The sequence below is a fragment of the Zophobas morio genome, unplaced genomic scaffold, assembly GCF_036711695.1.
Source record: "Zophobas morio isolate AGI-343-1 ecotype UQ-CSIRO unplaced genomic scaffold, CSIRO_AGI_Zmor_V1 ptg000005l, whole genome shotgun sequence".
Lineage (NCBI taxonomy): Eukaryota > Metazoa > Arthropoda > Insecta > Coleoptera > Tenebrionidae > Zophobas > Zophobas morio.
The window spans coordinates 13,734,832-13,760,689 of record NW_026972110.1 but is presented as its reverse complement, the minus strand read 5'-3'; the positions used below and the strand labels follow the sequence as shown (position 1 = coordinate 13,760,689).

General features: G+C 32.9%; 2 protein-coding genes and 1 long non-coding RNA gene across 5 annotated transcripts; 2 read left to right on the top strand and 1 right to left on the bottom strand.

The window, feature by feature from the left end:
* Positions 1–198: 198 nt before the first annotated feature.
* LOC135122826 (dynein regulatory complex subunit 5-like) lies at positions 199–12,904 on the bottom strand. Its single transcript, XM_064047274.1, has 10 exons — positions 12,856–12,904; positions 12,592–12,802; positions 12,265–12,542; positions 3,639–3,852; positions 3,207–3,583; positions 3,005–3,157; positions 2,423–2,526; positions 2,180–2,364; positions 1,866–2,122; positions 199–645 (listed from the first exon to the last, which is right to left on the bottom strand). Exons 4-10 carry the CDS (start codon positions 3,808–3,810, stop codon positions 364–366), a joined length of 1,530 nt encoding a protein of 509 aa, XP_063903344.1. The 5' UTR covers positions 3,811–3,852; positions 12,265–12,542; positions 12,592–12,802; positions 12,856–12,904; the 3' UTR covers positions 199–363.
* On the top strand, positions 12,891–18,415 carry LOC135122825 (uncharacterized transmembrane protein DDB_G0289901-like). 3 transcript variants are annotated; one of them, XM_064047272.1, is made up of 9 exons: positions 12,891–13,010; positions 13,069–13,113; positions 13,350–13,379; positions 13,432–13,773; positions 13,827–13,970; positions 14,020–14,121; positions 14,181–15,635; positions 15,690–18,197; positions 18,254–18,415. In XM_064047272.1, exons 1-9 carry the CDS (start codon positions 12,956–12,958, stop codon positions 18,295–18,297), a joined length of 4,725 nt encoding a protein of 1,574 aa, XP_063903342.1. In that variant the 5' UTR covers positions 12,891–12,955; the 3' UTR covers positions 18,298–18,415. The 3 variants fall into 3 exon arrangements, with proteins under 3 accessions (XP_063903342.1, XP_063903343.1, XP_063903341.1); XM_064047273.1 differs by having other exon boundaries at positions 14,181–15,926; positions 16,065–18,197; XM_064047271.1 differs by having other exon boundaries at positions 14,181–18,197.
* Positions 18,416–22,956: 4,541 nt separating this feature from the next.
* On the top strand, positions 22,957–23,277 carry LOC135119859 (uncharacterized). Its single transcript, XR_010278392.1, has 2 exons — positions 22,957–23,066; positions 23,126–23,277. It is a non-coding gene; the product is annotated as an uncharacterized LOC135119859 (long non-coding RNA).
* The last annotated feature ends 2,581 nt before the right edge of the window (positions 23,278–25,858 follow it).

The following is a 25,858-nucleotide window of genomic DNA, read 5'->3' as shown; positions in this document are numbered from 1 at the left end:
CTTTTATTAACACAAAATCTGTGTGCAAGCTCTGGTTGTATTATTGGCTGTGAATTGTCACAGCGTTGGTATGCCATTTTTACAGCACCCTGTGTATATGTATCTACTATATATCTACTACTTCACAAAAAAAAAAAAACTGAAAAATAGCGGGCCAAAGTTGTTTTATGTGATATATTTGTGAAATATACAGGCTGATTACTTTAAAGGTTACAAGACACATTTGACTGCCTTACTAGTGAATGTTTTTTTTAATTATGTAAAACCTTTCAGTAAATGAGTTTTATTAACTATTAAAGCACTTCATAATTCAAAAAATAAAAAACGATGGCGTTTGTGGTCTATTATTTCGTTTTTCTTTGTTTACGTCTGTTCGACTTCGTCCACTGCCTCTTCATTTTCGTCGATTTTTTCAAAAGCGCTCTCAATTTCATTTAATAACTCTTCTGAAATGTAGAAATTATACTGCGGTTCGATGATTATAGGTTTTTTCATAGTTCTTGGACATCTCTTCGCTAATTTGTTATTATTAATTCGTCGAAGAATTTCGAATTCGTCCATAGACAAGAGTTTACACATTCGGACGTCCAATTTCGTCAGTGATGTATTGTACCTTAGACCTTGTAAAAGAATTTTCCCCATTTCCTGAAACCAATCACATTTGATTTTAATCTGAATATTCAGGAGCAAGAAGATTTAAAGTTCTTGTATGGCAAGTTGTTGTGTTTGTGGTTATGTCTATACCTAAGACTGAATACAATTAATGTTCAAATAAAAAAACTCAACATTGTTCAACAAAAACAAACACTTGTATATTCGTTTACATTTCTAAATGTTGATAGATCACTACACAAAGTATAAATTTATTCGCAACCAACTACAAAAAAAAAGGAAAAATGAACCACAATTATTTTTTTTTCATGAAGTATTTTTGCTTTTAACTAGTTGGATATAACTTCTTTTCTTATTATAATTTTTTATTTGTTTAGACATACCCACTGTATTTAGCAGACAGTTTCTAATCAAGAAACAAGAAAAACAAGCCAATATTACAAAAAACTCATTTTTGCATTATTTTAATGTAGGTATAACTTTCTGAATAAAATGGAGCGTACATATTTGTGTGCAAAATGGAGTTAATATAGTATAATTTTAGAAACTTTAGTAAATAACAAATCTGTTTTTGTAAATGCCCTTTAGTCCCTAAATGAATGTAGGAGTCTATCTCAGTTTTAAAAAAAAGTTCCAAACTTAATTTTCTTTTGCAAATATTGAACTAACCAGCTTGGTAGTTTCGGCAGAAGATCTGTTGAAGAAAACATGAAATCGGACTTCAACATATATAGAGATAAAAATTGTATAAAATTAGCAGAACTATTTAAATTCACGTTTTAATTTAAATTAAACATGATTGGCACACATTTTATATCCTTTATGTTTTATAGTAAAAATGAACGAGCAACAAACATTTTGTTTACAGTTGATTACATAGTTAATATGACATTAATGGTAGTATTTTATTTAGATTTAGATATATAAATTAGAACAGTGGAGCTGGGGTTCGCTTATCATGCTTTGAATTATTGACAAATTCTTAAAAATTAACAAGTTGTGACGCTTAATACTTACGTAAAACAAAGAAAAAGTAAAGAGATCTGCGGTATAAAAATATCATGAAGAAATTTATTGCATCTCCCAGCTGTTATAATAAATATCATTACGGTCACTCTTAATTACAGTGCCTCTCCTAATAATTGATTTACATAAACAGTTACAATATGAATTCCATTTGGAAAGTCCTATCCTGCTCAAGGAATTTCTTATATCCGCTTATGCATTCTTTATTTACTTAGGAAAAAACCTACCTCTCCTAGCGAATTATTACTAAGATTTAGCTGCTCTAGACTAGAATTATGTTCAATCATTTCACCCAAGGAAGGAAGATGCCTAATTCCACAGCCACTTAAATATAAATTTTTAATATTCCTTACTCCAATCGTTAACGGTTTCATTAAATGATTGGCACCTTCGTTTCCAATTGGATTTAGTTTGAGGTCCAGAGTCGACAGACGACAAGCACTTTGGCAAATAACGTAAGATAAAGCTTCCATTCCCTTCGTCCCTGTATAAACAATTGGTATTTTATAAATTTGAATAATGTGGACAAGTACATGCATACCTATCTGATTATTTGCTAAAACTAAAGTATTTACTGAGTTAAGTAAACAAAATTTACTTAAAGCTACACCACCTTCGTCAGAAATTTTGCAGTGAGAAAAGTCGAGAGTGTGAAGTTCGTCATGCTTCAGTAATGATTTTAATATCCTGATCATTTTTTCGTCGTCTATATCGGAGTTTCTTAGTCTACAATTAAATAATAAGGGTGTAGGTAAATGACACGTTTTTTGCATTTTCTTCGTACCTAAATATTTTAAGATGAATTTTTTCCAAACCCTTCGCAAGCAGTTTTATATCTTGCAGTGTTATTTTCAAAATGTTCCACGAAAATTTTTCTCCTACATATGTCTGTTGGAAAAAAGTTAATTTATATTGATGGAATATCGTATTTATTATTACAAATAAATTAATAAATAACAAAATAATAACATAGTTTGTTTTTGAAATAAATAGTGTGTCGGTTTGGTTACGACTTTTTAAAGAATTCCAAAGTGTACGATGAACAGGCTACTATGAATTATTTAATTGTTGGCTGATTTATTTTTCTGTGAGAGCTAATTATGATCTTAAATTACTTCATCCTTGATTTTTTGCATTTTTTTAAATATTTATGCTTTGTTTACTTATTGAGTGTACTACGCATACATCAGACTAATTTACCTTTCAATCTACGTAGAAAAATTCAGATACGTTACATTAACACAATGAAATAATTATTGAATAATGAAGCACCACATTAAATATCCTCCAGGTTTTTTGTTGCTTAACAACAAAAACTTAATGAACACCTTGAATCCAAATGAGCCAATTTTGTTAAACTTTTTACCTGTTTAAAGCAAATAGACAGTTCGGTCAAATTTTCAAGTCCCGTTACAATTGCGTTCAAAGGAATACGACTAGGGGAATTTTCTGAGGACTGTAATTCCCGCAGTTCCAAAATTTTTACATATATTCCGCACAAGTCAGACAGCTCTTTTATCTAAAATTTATGGTTAATTAAAAGCAACCACAGCTAAGTAATTTTATACTTTTTCAGCGTCGTAATCTTCAGGTTTTAGCTTCTCCAGGTATTCGCGGAGATGCATTTCGAGAAAACATTCTTTCCACGTTCTTTTATTGGATTTTTGTTGTTCTTGACTAGACTTTCGCGATCTTTGGCTGCTAGCGCTATTGGTGGTGCTACTTTTTCTACTACCATTATTAACTTTAACTATTTCACTTATTTGGATATCCAGAGACACGTTTTCGGGTATCAGTTTAGGCCATCTTTGTAGATAACATCGTTTCCAGTAAATATCGTCGTTTATTTTTGGAATAGTTAACCCGAGGGGTAATTCCGTTGGTAAAATATCTAGTAAAAGGCATTGATCGATGGTCAACGGAATTTCATCAAGAAGTGGTTTTGCTGGAAAAATATAACTATAAAACATATAATTTAGTACCATTCAAGACATTATTACCTTCCCAGTTTTTAGCTATTGTTTCTAAACATATTTCCTGCAAATTTTTCGGAATTTCCTTATCCCACTCTTCGAGATTATTACTTTGCAGTGTGTTAATTATTTTTTTATTAGTGTCATAATCGTTGTACGTTTTTAGTGTATTTTTATTTATCGTAATCGGAATACGCATTTTGCCGACGGTGACTTCTTACCTATGCATCGACCAAACAAACTTTCGCTGCTATTGTCGATTTATTTACTTTATTACTTGTCAGAGAAACAAGACAAACACAATTTTTTTACGATAATTTTTCTCTATGACACCCACCATTTCTGCTTAATTAGTGCTATGATGCAAATGAAGTAAAATAACCAAATTTAAATAATCAACTACATCCGTGACTGAAATTTATTCAGTTATAAGAAATTCTAAATTGGTTTATTTTTCTAAATAAAGATAACTGATGCAAACCAATTCATTAATAACGTCTGTTTAGTCATGTTGCTCCTAATGTGATACACATTCTCAGACTTACTATAGGATATACCAGCCTTCACCTTAAATTTATTCTTATTGTTTGGTAAATTATTAATTTGTTGACCTAACACGGACTTTCCTGATGACTAATGTGATAAATAAAATCAGAATACTCGCTGCTATTATCTGTACTTGCAAGACCCGTTTCCAAATAGAGAAAAGTCTATTAAAAGGTCATTGCTAATGTAAAATCACGCTTACATGCAAGCAAAGCGCAATGGTGCAGGAGATCAATAAATATGCGCTTTGATAGTCAAGGAGTGGGCTTTAATAATTTGCAGAATTTTCAAAAACGGAGCTGAATTTAAAACAAAAAAAGTGTTACTAATTTTGCTTTGGCAACCTTAATGAGACTCATTTCGCTCACATTTTTTTTTTAATTACATGAATTACACATAAATAATTTAGTCCCAAGATTGGTTTTTCTCTGTAGGTACATCAATGTAGAATATATTAAATGTTGGACATTTTTATGTTTTACAGAAAAATACTTACTACATTAATTAAAGCGTCTGCTGCGTTCGATCGTAAACAAAAGAGATAGAAATGGAATGTTTATGTACTATCTTTATAAAATAATAAGCTAGTCCAGGCTCGGGTAAGGTAGGATAAAATTGTTCAGTAATTTTGAAAAAATGTTTTATTTCGGTTATTTTACCTGATGTAAATATATTATTTAAAAATTTTGTTTTTTTTCATGATTATAAACTTTAAAAATATTAAAGTGGCTAAAACAGTTGCTATTAAGTCTGGCCTTTACTATTGATCTTATGACCCTATCTTCACTAATAAATCTGGAATATCCAATTTTTCTCCTTGTTTGAAACAGCTTTAAAAATATGTCAGAAGCACGTGATGATGTCAGACATCTAAAAATACAGCGAATGTGGTGAGTTACTGTGAGATCAGGCTTTTAGAAAAATTAACAATTTCTAGGTCTACACATGGAATCCAGAGCTTCAGGTAAAAGATTACCGAAATAATAAACGACTTTTGCATGATGATTATAGCAATTATGTTCTCATCTGTCGGAAACACAAACAAAAACTTAAAAGTCATTCCAAGTAGCACAATACGTAAGAAGATGAAAAACCTCTCAGTTATATATTAAGTATAATTACTACATAATATACACATTATCAACAAATCTATTGTATGTTTGTTTATGTTTATATTCACGAATACTTCTAAACATTGTATTACGGTTTGTTTACAGTGAGAAAACAATAAAGTAGTTTCAGTTTTACAGCATGTACTTGCCAAATTTAGGTTACTACTTAGTGATTGTTTTCTTTTCTGTTGTAGTGTTGCAGTAAATGAGTTACAATAAGAATGCTATTTTTGTATACTAATAAAATTTTACAACCCAAGCAGCGTAAGATCATAACCGTAAAACTATAAATTACAGAACTGCGTACAGTAACGGAACTGTTTTTTATTGGTAGGTTAGTAGGTGGTTGAATTTCAATATAGTGAACTTACTACTTTGTTTAACAATGTGAATCGTAGATGAGCTGCAAATAGAGAAAGATCCCGACTGGGAAGTTTGTTCAATACTGGTCCAGTATGACACTAGTAATGCCATAGAATTATATTAGTACAAAAAAATAGTACTTTTAAACTTAATTTTTACTAAAAATAAATTGTATGTAGTTTTCTGTGTTGTCTTATTAGTCTTAATAATATTTTTCCTTAAGTGCTTACGTTAGAAGTTCTAAACAATATATGTAACAATCTGTACTGAAGGTGACACATTACAATTTTATAAAGATATTTTTTATATATATATATTTTTGATAATGATATGAACTAAAATAACCTCACCGATTACCGAGAAGTGTATCCGGTTACAAATACAGCTGTTTTCTGAATCAGATGTTCTTTGAAATACTTAAATTAATATATGTTATTTATTTCAGGGCCATGTAAAGTTGTGAACTTTGCTGTTATATGTATTTGTGAAAGTTAAAAATGCATTCTTTTCAGCGCCTTAATGTTTATCGCTTTAGTCAACTGCTTTCCACGTAATTTTGTTCTTTGTAGAACCTTGAAGACTTATTTAAAAATGATAAACCTAAATTTTAGCACCGATTTTACCGTGTGTATACTAAAGAAGTCGGATGAAAAAAAAAAGTTGGTGTTTTGTATTTTTTTTTTTTTTTTGAAAAATTTTGCACCAAATTTGTTTCATCTTCTATGAACCCAATGCCTAAGTAGTTTTATGCAACCGAAATCGTGGTAAGAAAATTTATATGTGTAATTACTAGTACTATCTGTATATTAAAATAGAGATCAAAATACAAATTTCGAATCCTAAATAACGGATTAACTTAGGTAACAAATAGTAAAATAATATATAAAGGAATTAAATATTTTTTTAATACTTAATTTCTTGATTTAGATTCATGTTCGCCTTTAATCAAAAATTTTTATGAGAATACATTTGAAAGTATAATTTTTTAGGATAACAAATTGGATCACTAATCAACGAGTAACAAGATAGTCAGAATGCGTATTGTGACCGAGATTTGCTTTATAAAATTTTGACGTCATCATTTTTTTGAAGAGCAGAATTTTGGAATGTATGTTCTATAGACAGACTGATGTGGGATTTACTCGGCTATATAGGTTAACACTTTGCTTGAAAGTGTATAATGGGCTTGTTTTCTATGTCTTTGATTTATCTTATTATCGTGATTGAATTCATTTATCACTGATAGAAATATCGATGTTTACACACACAAGAAGAATGTGTTTTTTTTTAAACGAGATATATCTGGCCAGAAAACACCTTTACTAAAAATAATTTTTACAAGAAAAATTTTTGATCGCTTGCCACATATTAATATAGACATTATCAGGATTTAATAATTGTAAACTAGAAATAAATAATAGTAGAAGCCAATTCATACTTGACAGTTCAATCATCACAGAATTTGAGTTATTTTAAATCTATGATACAGAAAGCTTGTAAAAGAAATTTTTAAAGAACTATAAAAAGAGACTAGGTGAGAGCGTGAGACAAAGGGCACGGTCACAGTTTTGGTGTTAAGTCTGAATACATAAAAATAATAACTTATATAAAAGATTATTTACAAAAATATTGAACTGACAATAAAAATAATGAACTTGATCAGTTTATTAAAAATGAAGAAAAAACTTGGTCTAAAGTTATTTAGACATAACTTCCCTCGTCCCTGAATTACAGGCGAACAGATTCAGACTCTTTGAAAGAAGAACACTTATGAATTTGGATAAGTGTAGTTTAATACTAAACAGTATTGCATATTTAAATTTTCGGGAAAATGGGGTGAGAAATCCTTGATTTGACCAAAAGGTTGCTTCATTTATTAATTTTTTTGAGTCACCCTGTATAAATAATTAAAAAAACATATATTTTAAACCACAAGTTGATTTATAATATTTTGGATTTCAATTCAATTGCAAAATGTTATGCAATTTTAATTTTTTTTTTCAAAAATCTGGATGTCTGGGGCAAAAACTCGACACAAATTCATAAACCACAAGTACAGAAGTATCTTCTTTGATAAAATTTAATAACATTTACATTGTAAATTTTTTCATTTTAGGTTTACCCATCTGCACGATATTTCTAACATACAAGTAAAATTTGACAATAATCGGATCAGTAGTTTCGGAGATTATCTATCTAATAAAAGTCGACAGAGACATTTAGACGACATACGACAGACGACAAAAGACTATAGAGTATAGACTGATGAAAACTCGAAATCACTTTTTGGATTTTTTGATTTTCCAATTTTTCAACATTTCAATTTTGGGATTTATGTATTTAAATTTTTCGATTTTTCAATTTTTGGCATTTCTAAATTTTTGAATTTTCCGAGTTCTCACTTCCTCGATTAATGCGATTCATTTTTAATTTTTCGAGTTTTCGATTTTTTGTCTTTCCGATTTCTCGATTTCTCAATTTTTCGGTTTTCAGATTTCCAATGTTTAAGTTTTGGGATTTTTCAATATGTATTTCGATTTTAAAATTTTTCGATTTTTCCACTTTTAGTGTTTTTGATTTTTTATTTATTCGATTTTTCAAAATATGTGTTGTGACGTTTTAAATCTTACATTTTTCGATTTTTCATTTTTTTGATTTTTCAATTTGTTGATGTTTTGATTCCTCCATTTTCTAGGTTTTCAATTTTTCGAATTTTTAAATTTTAGATTTTTCACTTTTTTGTTGTTTCGATCTTTCAACAAAAGGGCCTTCTCGTTTTTAGATTTTTCGATTTTTCAATTTTTCGGAATTAATTTTTTAGTTTTTCGATATTTCGATTTTTCAGTTTTCGATTTAATGGCTTTCTTTCGATTTTTCGCCTTCTCGTTTTTAGGTTTGTCAATTTTTCGAAATTATTAGTTTTTCAGGTTTTCGACGTTTCGATTTTTCACTTTTTTGTTTATCCGTTTTTTTATGTTAAAATTTTTCAATTTAAAATTTTCCCATTTTTCGATTTTTAGCCACTTTCATTTCTCAATTTTCCGATTTGTCAACTTCTTGTACTTTTGATATCTTGATTTCGCGATTTTTCAATTTTTCGATTTTCTAGTTTTTCAAAGTTTCAGTTTTGGGATTTATGTATTTAAATTTTTAAATTTTTCAATTTTTCAATTTTTGGGGTTTCTAAATTTTTGCATTTCCGAGTTCTCAATTTCTCGATTAATGGATTTTTTAATTTTTCGACTTTTCGTCTTTCCGATTTCTCGATTTCTCAATTTATTAGTTTTCAAATTTTCAATGTTTAAGTTTTGGTATTTTTCAATATACATTATGTCCCCGGATTGAGTTCACAACAGGAAAAAAACTGTATTTTATATTTTACAATAAAATGGCATAGGAATAAAATTTTTTGCTTAATTCAAAACGAATAAATCTGCAACTAAAATTTTAATATTATCAGGCTGTGTCCTTAAAATCGAAAAAAACTATTAATAACGAAAAACTTAGAAATATGAAAAAATTATTTTTATTTTTTTTTTCCTCTTGTGAACTCAATCCGGGGACATACTGGATATTTTGATTGTCAAATTTTTAGATTTTTCGACTTTCTGTTTTTTTTTATTTTTTACTTAATCGATTTTTCAAAAAATTACGCTTTTTTAAATGTTACATTTTTTGATTCTTTAATTCGTTCATGTTTTGATTTCTCAATTTTGTAAATTTTCAATTTTTCGAATTTTTAAATTTTAAATTTTTCACTTTTTTGTTGTTTCGATTTCCTAGTCTTTCGATTTTTTGCCTTCTCATTTTTAGATTTTTCGATTTTTCAATTTTTCGAAATTAATTTTTCAGTTTTTACATATTTCGATTTTTCAATTTTTCGATTTATCAGGTTTTTCAAGTTTCAATTTTTCAATTTTGAATTTTCCCATTTTTTGATCTCTAGCTATTTCGGTACTTAAATTTTTCAATATTTCAATTTTTCGACTTCTCGACTTATCAATCTTTGGATGTTTCGATTTCGGGTTTTTTCATTTTTTCGATTTCGATTTCTGGGTTTTTTAGTTTTTCGATTATTCTAGTTTCCAATTTTTCGATGTTTCAGTTTTGGAATTTTTCAATTAATTAATCAATAATAAAATAAAAATAAAATAATTTGGATTTTTTGGATTTTTAAAATTCTTTTTTTTTCTTCTTCAAAAACGAAGCATCACATATTTAAAAAAAAAGACGCTAGGAACCCCGAAGATTCTGTAACATTCTCTCGAAATAAAGAACTCCACGGATTCTCGAGATTTTTTAAAAATATTTTAAAAACAAAACACAAGAGGCCCCGAAGATTTTTTATATTAACAAAAACACTAGGCGCCTGCAAAACTTTCTATTTTAAATACAAAAAATTGATCTAAAGTTATTCAGACAGATCTTCCCTCGCCTCTGAAGTAAAAATATATTTAACTTCAATTTATACATCGCAAGAATGCGACAATTAAGCACGCAGCAAATTGTCTCCCCAAGACACAGGAAGCGATTGAAATTATTAATTAAGCTACAATGCAGCAAAACGTTCTTAATATTATTTTGGGTAAGTCGATGTTATTACGAGAATTTTTATTTTATCATTATTAACTATAGGAGGCGTCCTCCACTGTTAAATCGAAAATTGAAAAATCGAAAAATTTAAACAATCGAAAAATTGAAAATTTAAAAAATCGAGCAATCAAGGCCCGCCCAACTGTGTTTTGGCATTTTTGCGATAAATAATTTCAATGGAGGGATATTTTAACTACTCGTTTTACATGTTTCCATTAAAGTATCAAAATTAATATGGATGATAATTACTTGGTGTGATTAAGCATTTAACAATGGAAACTTGTCCTGATTTTAAATTAAAATTTTCACATAATTAATTTTTTTTTTTGAAATGTTATGGGTATATGTGATTAGTAAAGACCGGATTACATCTTAAATGCATATTGCATACATATTTCGCATATTTTATAACTTTTTAAATTGTTTCATATTTTAATGAAACTGTGCATACCGTCCATATTTTGGTAATTTCCGCTCTTCAGTCAAGTGTTACAAAATTACCATAATTTAAAAATCTGGTAAATAAAACGGTAATTCCACATGTCATAGGTGTGACAAAATGACGAATACTAATTAATTTTTTTTCACATTAAAGAAACATTAATTTGTGTTGTCTAACCATATAAGAATGCAAATTTAAAAAAAAATCGCCTTTCCAATAACGACTGTCACCAAACTTTTTGCGTACCCTGTATAAGAAAAATTTTGTTTTAAAAAGGATTAATTTTACTGATAACTCTAAATAGAAAAATAGATGTGTCATTAAAACAAAAGAGTTTATTACTATTTACATATATTATTTAAATATACTGCATAATTAAGATATCCAATATTGTATTCACAAATGAATTATTCGACATATAAATCCTTCCGTTCCTGTCATATTAAATTTTTATTGTTTCATGCTGTTACTAGGACATTAAATTAAAATCTTCGAGATCACGTTTTGATACACGATTTACCATTTCATTAACAAAAACATCATTAAACCACATCGTTAACCTTTGCGACACCATAACATTATAGGTTTCCCACAAAAATGTACTTTTTGGATATAACATAATGCTTGTTTTTACAAAATTATTACCTAAGTGGGAAATTTGTACATTAAATAAAATATCCTTCATCCGGGAAAGCTTTTGGTGTCCAATCTATACAGATATCGATCAGTAATTAATAATCCTATTATCAGATGAAAAATTCCACAGCTTGTGTCACTAGTCATTACGTAATATGATGTGCAATATTGTAAACAACTTGTTTTTTTTGCGGCAAGCCATCCAATTAATCATAGGAATGCCATTTTAGCAAAAAATGACTTAATACTATTTTTAGATTAAGATTTAATGTATGGGTAGGAACGGTGGACATTGATTGCCAGGATAATAACGCGGTTGGGTGCATTAGTCATTTTCGTGTGGGTATCTAATCATTGCAAATTTATGTAAAATTATTGATCAAATAGGAGAATTATTTAGCGCATACTGATATAACGTTACGTATAAGTAAATCTGACCAAGTTTGGTTGTTTTGGATTGTGCACCAAATAAATATTTAAATAAATAAATAAACCGGTGTGAAATATTTCTAAATATAACTAATACACGATAAGGATAAATTAGGTACTTTGCATACAGGAACAAAAAACTAGACATTCTTAAAGAAAAATATTTACCTCCTAGTGAAAATTTTGTGTTTACAATTAAACAGATCTAGACATTGATGCATAAAATAATAGTAACATCGTGACTTGTTGATATGATTGATCTAATTAAGTTCCTTCAACCGTGTCAGTTAAGAGGTGTAATACCTGTTGACACGACTTTATAAAAAAAGGGATGTGGAGTTTCCATCACACGCAGCCGTTATTTTTAAAAGTCAATTAGTATAATGACAGCACGATTTCGTGTCTACTTAATATGGTAATTACAAACATTACAACTTCTATACCATACCATAACACCAGCACTAGGAAAATTAATGGGTAGTGCAAAATCATAAATATTTTTGAATAATGGGTGTCGACTAGAATAACTCACTGAATGATGTACATCCTATTGTTGTGGAGTTGAAGTAACTTCTGTATGAAAACACGTAATAAATTCGTGCGATACCGATCAATCGATTACAATTCAGGAGTCTCGTTGTGGCACTACCCAGAAAGTAAATTATTTCAGTAGCTACTAGTCGAATCACATCTTAACTTATTGCCCAATTGAAATTTTTAAGAGTGGAAGGTTAAGGTGTGGGTTTCTTGGTATTGTCCTCTACACAGTAAGCTTCACCTTGTCCTAATGACGGTCGTGTTTCAGAGAATCTGTAGTAATTTTAGCCATGATCGAATAATAACACGTACCGGTACTTACTCTTATTTCATCCTTTTAAAAGTCCTGTAATAATAATCCGAAAGGTTGTCAAACTTCATTTGAATTAATGAAATTTCTCGATTAATGGATAACGTCAATGTGTGGACGCTGATGGAAATCACAAATTATTCTGAACTTTGCGGTACTGAGAAAAACCGACTGCTAAAATGTAATCGCACAGAACTATTTGATGATACGCGGAGATGATTTGCTGGAACGATTTTTTTTGTCATCACGGATTATGCTCGTAAAGTTTTTACCTACACAAACTCGTTATAATATAAATAAGCGCCGGACGCCTTCAGGATCGTAGTCTTCTCGAACCTGTAGATCTGTTTTGTTGCCGACTACACCGCTGTTGACCATGAAGCATAAATTTCATACGTTATTGTTCTTTGCGCTAGTGTCAATTAAATTGTGTAAGTGAAATGTGAAAATTTGAGTTAATTATTACGTTCAATTTGAATATTCTTCCAGCGCACCAACATGGAGCTAAAGGGGGTAGTTTCAGTGGAAGTTTCAGTAAGTACCAAATTTTTCAAAAATTATCACTTCTTTGAAAACACCAAAAATTGTATTCATTGTTACTCGATTATTAGGGAAATTTTAGTGCATTCTTTCAGGATACAATTACCTCATATGATTCATTGCCGTTTCCAAATCTGGCAATGAAACCTTTCTTAATTACCATAAATCCGCTTTAGACTATTTCTTTTTTTTTTGTATCGCCCGTATTTAATCCAATTTCTATTCAACAGGTTCATCATCGTCCTCCTCCCAATCATCATGTGAGTATTCATCCCTTTTTTGAAAACAGTTGTGCATATTTTGTCTTTTTAGCTCACAGTAGTTCAAGTTCTGGGTCGTTCACGGCTACTGGTAATTTGAACGAAGTCGGTACTGGATTCAAGGACCTTCTTGGAAATTTGGCCCATTCTGGAGCGAATGCGGGCTCTTTTTCCGGTTCTTTGGGTAACACTGGGGGTGGAGCAGGTCTTGGAGGTGTAGCCGGTCTTGGAGGTGGTTCTAAAAGTGGCAGTTTTGCAAATTCTGGAAGTTTCTCTTCGAGCGGAGCCGGACTTGTTGGAGGTGTAGGTGCGGTTAAAGGTGGCGGTGTGGGAGGCAATGCTGGTATAAGTGGAAGCGGTGCCTTTGGGGGATCTGGAGGAAGTGCCACGTCTGGTAAATTGTAACATAAAAATTATTCCGGTTTTATTGTTTAATTTTTCTTTTAGGAGTTGGGGGAATCTCTTGTGGCTTTGGAAATAAAAATTGTGGGGGTGGTTCCACCATTAAAACTGATGGTGTGAGTGGAAGTGGAAGCGGAAGTTATGGAGGCAGTACATCCAGTGCTGGAGCAGGTTCCGTTAGTGGAACTGGTAAACAGATTAATCACACCAGTGGCAATATCTTAAGCGTTATTTTTAGGATCTGGAAATGACGCTTTTTCTGTAGGAGGTACCGGTTCGACGGGAACCAGTGGTTCAGGTCTTGGTGTTGGTGGAGGTATTGGCATTACAGGATCAGTTGGTAATTACTATAATGGTAGAGAAAATGATCATCCAAATAACTTTTTTATTTATATTTAGGTCCAAATGGTCCGGACTCTGGCAGCAATAACCCAGCTATATCTTCTTCGGGATCACAGAGTGGAAGCACAATTAAAGAAATACCAGTTCAAGAAAATGAAGATGGCACAACTGGAACTTCATCTGGAAATACCATTAGTGGATCTTCTGGAAGTGGTAGCAGCGGAGGAACTGGAAATATTCAACTACTACCCTTATTTCCATCAGTAGGAAGCCAAACAATACCATCGCAAACTCTGAAACCTACAGGAAGCGGCACTGGAAGTTTTGGAGGAACCTTTCCCGGAGGTTCAACTGGAACGGGATCTTCGAGTAGCTACCCCGGAGGAATAACGACTGGAGGAGTTGGACAACCCACTAAGGGTGGAAAAAGACCCGGTTCCGTTTATCCTTCAGGCTTTCCAAGTCATGTGAAACCATCAGATTCTGGACACTACACTCCTTCTGGCAGTTTTGGCCACGTCAAACCTTCGTCACCTGGCGGTTTTGGTACCACTGGTACGGTATTTCAAACTGGATCAACACATGGCACCGCGGGATCGGGCAACTTCGGATCTCATGGAATAAGTGGAAATGGTCACCCAAAAAAACCCTGCTGTAACGGCCCATTCCCCGGTCCTTCTGGTACTATCCACGACAGCAAACCTGCATCTTCAGTACCCCCAGTTCCTAGTCCCGGAGGTTCTTTCCCAACAACAGGAGTGTTTACTCAGGGTACTGGTTCTGCTTCTGGTCCAGTTTCTGGCGCTTCTGGTTCGTACCCTGGCTCTCCTGGACCATTCCCTGGCCCTTCTGGAAGCATTCATGAGAGTAAACCTGCGTTCCCAGTTCCTAGTGGTGGAGGTTCTGTACCAACATCAGGAGTGTTTACCCAGGGTACTGGTTCTGCTTCTCGTCCAGTCTCAGGCCCTTCTGGGTCATACCCTGGCTCACCTGGACCATTCCCTGGCTCTTCTGGAAGCATTCATGAAAGTAAACCTGCATTCCCAGTTCCTAGTGGTGGAGGTTCTGTACCAACATCAGGAGTGTTTACCCAGGGTACTGGTTCTGCTTCTGGTCCAGTCTCAGGCCCTTCTGGTTCATACCCTGGCTCTCCTGGACCATTCCCTGGACCTTCGGGAAGCATTCACGAAAGTAAACCTGCATTCCCAGTTCCTAGTGGTGGAGGTTCTGTACCAACATCAGGAATTAATACTGGCGTTTCTACTCAAGGTTCTACATCTAGTTCGAAGGGCCCTTGTTGCAAAGGACCATTCCCTGGACCAAATGGAAGCATTCATGATTATAAACCAGCATCTTCTGTTCCGTTAGTTCCTGGAGTTACTGGAACTGGATCGCATGTAACCGGAACTGGAGTTTATGGCACTCATGGAACTGGTGCAACAGGAAGTGGTGTAACAGGAACTGGAGTTTATGGAACTCATGGAACTGGTGCAACAGGAACTGGAGTTTATGGTACTCACGGAAATGCCCTCTTGAAACCATCATGTTGTAAACCTATTCCACCAGGTCCAATTGGCAGTATTCACCAAAGTAAACCCGCATCATCAGTTTTACCAGTTGGATCGACTGGAAATAAATATACCGGTCCATTCCCAGGCCCCACCGGTAGTATCTCTGCTGGCGTCCCAGTGACTGGAGGTATAACATCTTCTAACATTGGATCACAATCAACAACACAATCTGGAACGCAACACACTGGATCATATACGGGAAATTCTGGATGGAATAAACAAGTTACATCAGGTAATAACTATGGAACTCATTATTATCTTGTGCCAAAGCCAGCTATAACTTTACATCCACCAGTTGCAAGTGGACCATATCAGACAAAAGTCATTTTTAGTGGTTACAAACCTTTAAATCCCGATTTTATATCCGTAGGAGGAACAACTGGACAGATCAGCAGCGATAAACTAGGAGGACAAACAGGAACAAATTCTGGATATGCAACTGGTGGAGTGACCGTACAAAAATCTGATGCCAATCAAGTACGGACAGATGGTTCTGGAATCAGCGGAACCTATGTACCTACTGGTACATTTAGTCCTGGATTGATTAGTGGCAGCACATTTGGGGAAAAATCTGACACTAATCAAGTAATAAACAATGACAAATCTTCATCTGGAACAGGTCCAGGATTTGCAACTGGTAACGTAATTGTAGAAAAACCAGGCAGTATTCAAAGTACCGGAAAGGTTACACCTGTCGGTTCATTTGGAACATCTTTTGGTGGATCTTTTACAACTGGAAGTGGTATTGGTAACACCGGTAGTACCCCAAGTATACTTTTCCATCCTGAATTACGACCGGGTAGTACCTCTGGAACCTTTGGAACTTCAGGTTCTGGAAGCGGAAGTAGTTCTAACAATGGCTTTGCTACAGGAAATGTTCAAATTCAAAAACCAGGAGGTGTTAAAGACGTAACAACCGGAATTTCTACAATCGGCTCTGGTACTCCTGGAAGCGGAACCTTTGGAACTTCAGGTACTGGAAGCGGAAGCTTTGGAACTTCAGGTTCCGGAAGCGGAACTTTTGGAACTTCAGGCTCTGGAAGCGGAAGTAGTTCCGACAATGGCTTTGCTACAGGAAATGTTCAAGTTCAAAAACCAGGCGGTGTAATTACTAGTGGAAAAGACGTGCCCGCTGGAATTTCTACAATCGGCTCTGGTACTTCTGGAAGCGGAACTTTTGGAACTTCAGGTTCTGGAAGCGGAACGTTTGGAACTTCTGGTTCCGGAAGCGGAACTTTTGGAACTTCAGGCTCTGGAATCGGAAGTAGTTCCGATAATGGTTTCGCTACAGGAAATATTCAAATTCAAAAACCAGGCGGTGTAATTACTAGTGGAAAAGACATACCAACTGGAACTTCTACAATCGGCTCCGGTACTTCTGGAAGCGGAACCTTTGGAACTTCAGGCTCTGGAAGCGGAAGCTTTGGAACTTCAGGTTCCGGAAGCGGAACTTTTGGAACTTCAGGCTCTGGAACTGGAGGTAGTTACGACAATGGCTTTGCTACAGGAAATGTTCAAATTAAAAAACCAGGTGGAGTAGTTACTAGTGGAAAAGACACAACCGGTTCTGGTAATTTTGGAAGTGGTTCAAGTGGATCTTTTGGTAGTGGAACTGGTAATGGCAATGGCTTCTCTACAGGAAATGTTGCCATTCAAAGGCCTGACGGATCAGTTAGCAGTGGAAAAGATTCAGCAACTAGTGGCTCATTTGGAGGGTCCTACGGCGGATCGCCTGACAGCGGTTCACTGAAAACTACGCCAGGATTATCAACTTCCGGAACATTTGGAACTTCGGGTTCTGGATCTAATTACAACAATGGTTTTGCAACCGGAAATGTTGCTATTCAAAAACCCGACGGATCGGTAACAAGTGGAAAAGATTTGCCTTCTAGCGGCCCATCTGGCGGTATTGTGGGATCAGGATCCTTTGGCACTTCTGGAAGTGGTTCTTTAGCAACTACAGGTGGTCAGTCAGGTGGTTTACAAGGTAGCGGTACTTTTGGACCTTCCGGTAGTAACACTGGGTATGCCACAGGAAACGTCCTTGTTCAAAAACCTGACGGATCCGTAACCACCGGAAAAGATTTACCCTCAGGGGCGTCCACGGGAATAAATGGAGTAGGTGGAAGCGGTAGCCACGCATTTGGTGCTTCGGGTAGCGGCAGCTTTGGAGGAAGCGGTTTGTTTGGAATTGGAAACGGTTTTGAATTCGGGCATGGTCATGGAACTAATGCCATTAAAGGTTCAAGTGGGGGGGCGTCGTCTGGTAGTTACGCTGGATCTCAAAGCAGCGCTGGGTCTTATAGTGGTGGCGGCGGCTTTTCTTCCTTTGGTGGAAGTAAAAGTGGAAGTTATGCCGGAGCGCAGAGTGGTGCCGAAGCTGGTTATACCGGACTTTTAAAGAATTTGTTTGGTAAACATGGTCTAGGAGGAAATTTAGGTTTAGGAGCGGCAGGATCTGGATCTTTTGCCAAATCTCAGTCATTTGCTGGTGGTAGTTCGAGTGAGTTTTAACATTGTAGTAGTATGCGGAAATATTTATTTTTAATTTCGTTGCAGGTTATGCAGGAGCCAGCGCAAGTTCATTTTCGGGACACTATTAGCGAATTAAATTAATTTGATAGCAATAATTTCGTATCTGTGAATATTTCCATACTTATGTACTCATAATGTATCGTATGTGATTTTTTATAATTAAACGTTTATTACTTAAGAATTAAATCGTTTAATTTGTATTTATAGTGAAAATGAAATGAAAAATTTTAACACCGAACACCGCATTTACTTCTTAATGTTGGTAACGCGATAAATATTCCCACCGGTTCACAAATTAATTTTCATTTAGACTAAATTTAATAGTGTTGAAAGAAATTATAAGATTTATTTGTTCTCTTAATTGCATTGAAGTGACTCCTCTGTGTGCAAGAAAAGGATAAATTACGTTGTAACTTTAACTTGGAGATGCTTCACAGCGAAACCTACCAACTTTAAATTTACATTCAGCTCTCACGATTCAGAGATTATCTTAATTGCTCCTTTTAACGACTATTTAATTTGTAATTTTATTTAAATACAGATGAAACTTATAAATTAATAACATAAATATACGAATTATATGAAACAAAATTTAAAATTAACAAATTTAAACAACGAGAGGCAAAATCACAAAACTAGCCGGTGATTTCAATGCTCGATAGACAGCGAAAGAAACAAAAATTTTCTTTCGTAATAAGTAGGTAGTTAATTTATTTAACGCTAAATTCGAATTTGATTTTTTACAACGAAAAATTTTTTAGGAAGTCAGTAATGGTGAGTTATTCTAAAAATCTATGTTAACTTTCGGAAGCCAACCGACAGGTAGGTGAAACCATTGTGTGAAACTTAATAGAAATTACAAGTAAATTCGTCATTGAAAAAACGAGAGTTCCGGTCGTTTATGGCGTCATAAGGTACGTCAACTCTCAGTTTTGAAACGCTAGATATGGATAAGTTATTCATTATGAATTGTAGGCATATTTTCATGTTTTTAGGATTATTTGAATGTACCTCTAAGAACGTTTAAACTTTTTTTTAACATAAAGATCTCAAATTTTTGGGATTTTTGAATTGTTGTCATTTCTGAATTTCACAAACGTAGGTAACAAGTAAATTCATTAATTCAATAGATACTTGTAATATGAAACTTCGAACGCTTTTTTGGCCACAATCTCGTTAGTATCTTGTGTTAAATTTTTCAATCACGTATTAAGTTGTTGTTGCTAACGTATTGCTACGTATCAAGTAAAAAATTTCTTAGAAAAAAGCTGCTTTACTTACTAATTCGACTTCGATACTCCATATTAAAAAAACTCTTTTATCCGGCAACGGGATATCAGAATGCATAATTAATTTTGAAACCTAAGTTACAAGTAAATTACTTACCGGATGGGGATTATGTTTTATAAAAGGCGGCAAGATTGATTACTGCACCTCAAAACGCGTATTTATAGTTATTAATCAAATCTTTATCCCTACTATTAACAATCTGTGAATGACAATTTCGCAATAAAAAGTTGTTTTGAATACTGTTAGTTCTAAAATTAGTTATTCATTACAAGAGAGGTCGGCAAACTATGGCCTAGGGCTACATGCTACATGTTTATTTTTTACAGCAAATTAGTGCCATTGGCACAATAAAAATTTAGACTAGGTATAGATAATAATCTAAATAAAAAATACATAAATCTCCCAGAACTAAATTTTAAATAACTCAAAAATCCGGACTTTGGTGAAACTCTGAAACACCACAACACAAATTTGGAAGTAGAATTTTTTTAAGTTTAAGAAATGTTTAGAAAAGTCAGTTAAATTAAGTATTTCAGTGAGTGTACAGTAAGCATCAAAACTCCCTTGTTTGTGCCTATTTTAAATCGGTTGGGAAATGATCTATTTATGCATACTTATGAGGAGAATGTAACATTAGGTATCTCTCTACTCTTATGTAAAAAATATAGAATTCTATAAAACGTCAAAAAATTTATAACACGATTTGATTTTATTTTGGTTATGTTTACAGGTTGAGTCACTGAGCGTGTGGTCCTCGATATCTCATTAATTTAGAGATGGAAAAAAGTCAGAGACTGAAGTTGTACGGCTCTTTGAATGGCAGAAATTATAATTATTTTTGACTTTACAGAGTGTTTTTTGTTTTCGGGTCATAGAATACATATATTTTTACATATTCTTATTAACAGTGATTTGAACAAATTACTTTTAAAAAGTAATGCATTACAATTACTCATTATTCAGTAACAATAGTAATTCATTACAATGACAAGTTACGTTTTTTTAAAGGAATTCATATCATTTATTGAGTATTTGGCTTAAAAGTAATTGTAAAAGTGACTAAAATACATTTTTTGGACAATAATACATTACAATTACTCATTACTTGAAAAGAAATTGAATTGCAGTAATGAATTACTTGTAATTGAATTACTTCCAACCACTGCTTATTAGTAACCCGTAACTATACTTTATTTTTGAAATTGACACATTGCCACATTTTTCTCATTTTTAAAAATTATCTTTTATCAACGCGAAAGTAATTTTTAGGATTTGCTTTGCAATAGAGAGATAAAATAGGAGAAATAGTTTTAATATTTTAAATAAGTAAAAACATTCCTTTCCATTTTTTTAAACTTTATTTTTAATTTTGTATTCAGCTAAATTTATGTGTATTTTTGCCTCTCTATAATAAATTCGGTAGAATTAGAAGTAGACTGTAAAAAATTTCACAGTGTCACAAGAATTCTAGAATGCCTACATCATATCGAAACTTGTAAAGTTCTAAACCATTATAAAACACAAAATGGTTTATTGAAGAAAAAGAGGAAAATAATTAGGAGTAATATTTTTAATGATTTCGTGTCGACAAATTTCATCTTTTAACCAGTTTTTTTGCTAGAACAAGATAATTTTGTATTTTGAAACCTTCAGCTCTGAATAGACCTTAGTAGAGAATTTACATTGTGTTTTGTTTCTGACCTACTCATACACACCACTGTGAACATTCCTTTAAAATAATTAGATTTATATAGAATTTCCTCTGTTATTTATGACTCCGAACCTTTCAAACTATTACTTGGAAAGTATGTCAAAAGTAAATTATAACTTTAAGTTCCTGAATTACATTTTATAAAAATTTCTATTAAACACGGAATGAAAATATTTTTATAGAATTTAATAAAATCTTCTGCTTCTTTGTTTTGCGTTTAAATAATTTTTCATCAAACTATGTAACCATACCTACTTTTAGGATTCCTAAAAATATTTTTGAAGGTTATTTCTGTTTGCAAATTTTGATTTCACAAGAAAAATTAAATTATGGCACAAGGATACATCTAATGCAGTAATAAAACTTAATATATTAGTAATTGTTGTTTAAGGTCTTTTTCATCAAAAATGAAAGGCACGCTTTTGTTTGCATTATTTACAACCAGCGTTTATTTTTTATTAATGTATCTTTGCTATGTCATCAATGGGTCCCATTCAACATCGAAGAAATCAATCACACTTGATAAGTTACTCATTGCCAATATTATCGACCTCCTTGCTAAATCGCCTTCAAAAATGAGTACACATCTCTTTTCTTGTATTGCGAATTCATCGTAAAACTTCCTTAAAGGTGTCATAAATTTACGTAAACTACAATGGTTCTCGTGAGGATAAACGTTTTACTTCACTGTTATAATGTTCATTTTGATTGCTCCAGTCAACAGTCCGGAAGTAACTTTCATGTAATCCTTGATGCAACAATTTTTTTTACAAGTGGGCAACAAAAAACAAACATAATTGCATAGAATATTGTTATTGTGTTTGTGCAAATAGAGGGGCCAAAGTGTTAAAATCAATTAAAGGAAGAGGGGACTAACTCTTCTACTATATAAATTCTGGCTGAAGGGGTTTCTAGTCAGTTACCTTTTGATAGCAATCATGAAGGTAAAAAAAAAAACAAACTAAAGAAAATTTTGTTTCAATAATTTTTTCTTGTTTACAGGTATTCGTTTGCGTGCTAGTTGTGGCGGTGGCTGCCAACGTTGTTCAAGGTATGATTTATTTTTCTTAATGAATTTTATAAACGTGAAGAAAAATTTTTTTCCCTCTAGTATATCTACATTTTATTATTTTTTAATTTTCATAGTATATTTTTTTGTTTTTTTTTTTCGGAAATACGACTCATTACAATAAAATTTATAATAGGTATCTTAAATACGTCTTTTTTGTTCATTTTTATTTTATTTAATTTTTGTTTACGTAAATATGTTACTACTACTCTCTTTAGTAGCTGCTGTCAAGGTGAAGACGACATTTAACAAAAGTCTATATTTATAGAATGTGTGCTTAATGAAACTATTAGCATCTCCTCGTGTACGCAAATATTAAATTAGTGAAAGTCCATGTCAATGAAATGATAGAAAGAAATAGATAAACAGTTGAACTCGCAACAAAATAAACATTGAACATTTGAAAATTTACCTTTTTGTTTCAGGAGGGTTTAGCAGTGGCGGCGGTGGTGGTGGCTGGCAAGGCGGCGGCGGAGGTGGTGGCTGGCAAAGCGGCGGAGGAGGTGGTGGCTGGCAAGGAGGCGGCGGCGGCGGTGGTTGGCAAGGAGGAGGCGGCGGCGGTGGCTGGCAAGGAGGCGGCGGTGGAGGTGGATGGAAGTCCGGAGGAGGTGGTGGCGGCGGCGGCGGCGGCCAAACCATAAAGATTATCAAGATTATTGTCCCTAACGGTGGAGGAGGCGGTGGACACGGAGGCGGCGGTGGTGGCGGATATGGAGGTGGCGGAGGCGGTGGCCACGGAGGCGGCGGTGGTGGAGGATGGAAATCCGGTGAGTGTTAAAGACAGTGAGTTTTAGATTATATCGAAGTAATAATAATTTTGTTGTAGGTGGTGGCGGTGGATGGGGCAAATAATCCATTGGGGAAATCGCAGCACCTTTCGTTCATGAATTTAATTCGGTTTCATTTTGTATTTAGTTCATCACTGAATTTGTAAATATTTTTTGTACTATGTGCTGTAAATAAATGCTCTTTTGCTAAGTTATGTTTTTTTTTTGTTGAAATTATAAATACTTTATTGTTAAATGTTTTTGTTCACAATGAACGAAATTTTTGGTCCGAAAGAACTCAAAGTTCTACCATCGCCATATCATAGGCAGTTTCATCACAGTATTTCATTTTACAGAAAACTTATATATGTTGCATGAAAGCATTGTTGTATATTAAGTTGCATATAACAAATTGCTATATTTTGTAAGCTCACTGACATTTCTTGAATTCTTAAATATTATTAAGATTTTTAACTAAAATATATTGAAGAAGTGTACTTTTAAAATCAAAATTTACGTTTTTATACAATTGGAGGTGTTAAAACTTTATACTGTATATATATTTTTTTAAGTGCAAAACACAAAAATTTTTAAGCGAATTTTAAAATAATTTGTATTTAACCTATTTCGCATTTGAAACATTTACCGCATACACTTCAGTGATTTCAAGACATTACACTGTAATATTTAGTATCTATGCCTTTAATTTTGGATTTTACTACCTATGCAAAATATAGTTAGTATTTAGGAGTATTTGTTTTTGAAATAATAAACGTTAGCCAAATAACATACATTTTTTTTCTTTAAGGATTTTGTTTTTTTCAAAATAACAACAATATATTTTACAAAATGATACATACTTATTAATAGTAATATATAGTAAAAATTAACGATGAATTAATGATACTCTATTTTCTTCTTCAGGACATTCTACTCAAATTTTCTTTAAGTTCTTTAAGATTGTTATAACAATGGAAAAAATTTGCCTGTCTCTGAATATAATTAATTTGGTCATTTCACAATTTTGTTTTTAACGGAGCATATACTTCAGTAATAATAAAAAATTGGTCGAAAGTTATTTTGACAGAATTTCCCTCGCTTTTGGTTTCACTTTCTTTAATAAATTGATGGTTCATTAATTTTTTTTGGTCACCCTGTATAAGCAAATCTAAAACATATGAATGCAATGATAAGTTACAAGTATAGTCTGATCATATTTTGCACATTTCCGAAAGAATTTTTTCAGCAAAATTTTGGGACGGCGTCATCAAATTTTCAGGAGCGATGAGCAAATACATTTTGATTTAAAAATTTAGCATGCCTATGATAACTTTAAAACATCTCCAAGATTTTAAAGCATTCGGTTTTCTAGTTCCTGATTAAATCAATAAAATAAATTTACGCATTCATTTATTTTTTGGGTCACCCTGTATATGCAAATCCAAAAAATATTAATAGAATGTACATTCTAGTTTGGATTTATTCAACAAACTTTTGAGCTGACATCATTAATTTTTTGGAGGGGATAAGTAAATAAATTTTGATTAAAAATATATCGTTCTTATCATAACTGTAAACCATCTGCAAGATTTCAAAGCATTCGGTTTTGCAGATTCCAAAATTAAATTGCAAAATGTTGTTTCAAAATTTTGTTTTTTTTTCTAAAAATCTGGACGTTTCGGGTAAAAATTCCATTCGGAGTCATAAACTAAATGTGTAGGACTATGTTATTTTATACGTTTTAAAACGCATTTACTATGTACGATTTTGAAGTGACGTCATCACATTAGTAGTGGGGATGATTAGACAAATTTTGGTTAGCTTTTTACAATCGGCCCAGTACTTTCGGAGATTATCTGTCTAATAAAAATCTGGGATGGCAGACAGACGGACAGACAGGCGGACAGACAGACGGACAGACAGACGGAAACGGGCGACCTAGTTCTTCGTACTCTAGGTGTCATGAAAGGTCGAGAAAACGTAAAAGTAGAGAGTCGGTCGACGGATTCGATTACAATACTTCCTTTGCTTACGCTCGGGAAGTAAAAATAAATTTGTGAAGCAAATTTGAAAATTTGCTGCTAAATGTCATGAAAATTGACATTTGAATTTTAAAACACCATAGACAAGAATTATTTCGTCGCCAACAGTTTGGGTTAATCACCGTAAGTTAGAATTGTGTAGTAAGTGAGCTTGTATTTAATACCTTGTTTTCTGAGTTCTTGAAAACAATCTTAACAGATTTTATTGAAATTTTGAAAAAACATTGATATTAATTTCGTTTTTGGAGAATGTTGGACGAATATTATATAAGTACATTGACATGAAACGCAATATTTTTTCCGATACATATAGTTTACCAATTTCCTCAAAAACTGTTATATTATGAACCTATTTACTTCGTGATCAACATTATTTTGTACATATCAGAAACCACATATTCATCTCCACCAAAATGGGATGACTTAATCTCAGAAGGATTTTTAAACAAATCATTATTGAATGTTACATGCTTGCGATATTGTGTGGATGTTACTAGTGTTTATTACTTCTCCCGAATAAGCTAAGAAGATACGGTAATAGGGTCCATCGGTCGACTGGTTACTTTCATGTTTTCTCGAGGTTTCGTAACCCCTCGAGTACGAAAAAATAGATCTACGGTTTCCTTTTGTCTGCCTTTCTGACGACTTGGGGGTCGTAAATATGTTGAACATTGTTAAAGCAAAGATCGCTAGTTCTATTGACGTATGTGTCGCATTTTTTTTATGGATCACATCAAGAACGATTCACCC

Coding starts and splice junctions, on each gene's coding strand:
- LOC135122826 (XM_064047274.1), bottom strand. CDS start 3,810: ATGCGTATTCCGATTACGATAAATAAAAATACACTAAAAACGTACAAC. Junction 3,158..3,206: donor AAGATTACGACGCTGAAAAA/GTATAAAATTAC, acceptor CATAAATTTTAG/ATAAAAGAGCTGTCTGACTT. Junction 2,123..2,179: donor TTTAGCAAATAATCAGATAG/GTATGCATGTAC, acceptor TTGTTTATACAG/GGACGAAGGGAATGGAAGCT.
- LOC135122825 (XM_064047271.1), top strand. CDS start 12,956: ATGAAGCATAAATTTCATACGTTATTGTTCTTTGCGCTAGTGTCAATT. Junction 13,380..13,431: donor GTCCTCCTCCCAATCATCAT/GTGAGTATTCAT, acceptor TTGTCTTTTTAG/CTCACAGTAGTTCAAGTTCT. Junction 18,198..18,253: donor ATTTGCTGGTGGTAGTTCGA/GTGAGTTTTAAC, acceptor ATTTCGTTGCAG/GTTATGCAGGAGCCAGCGCA.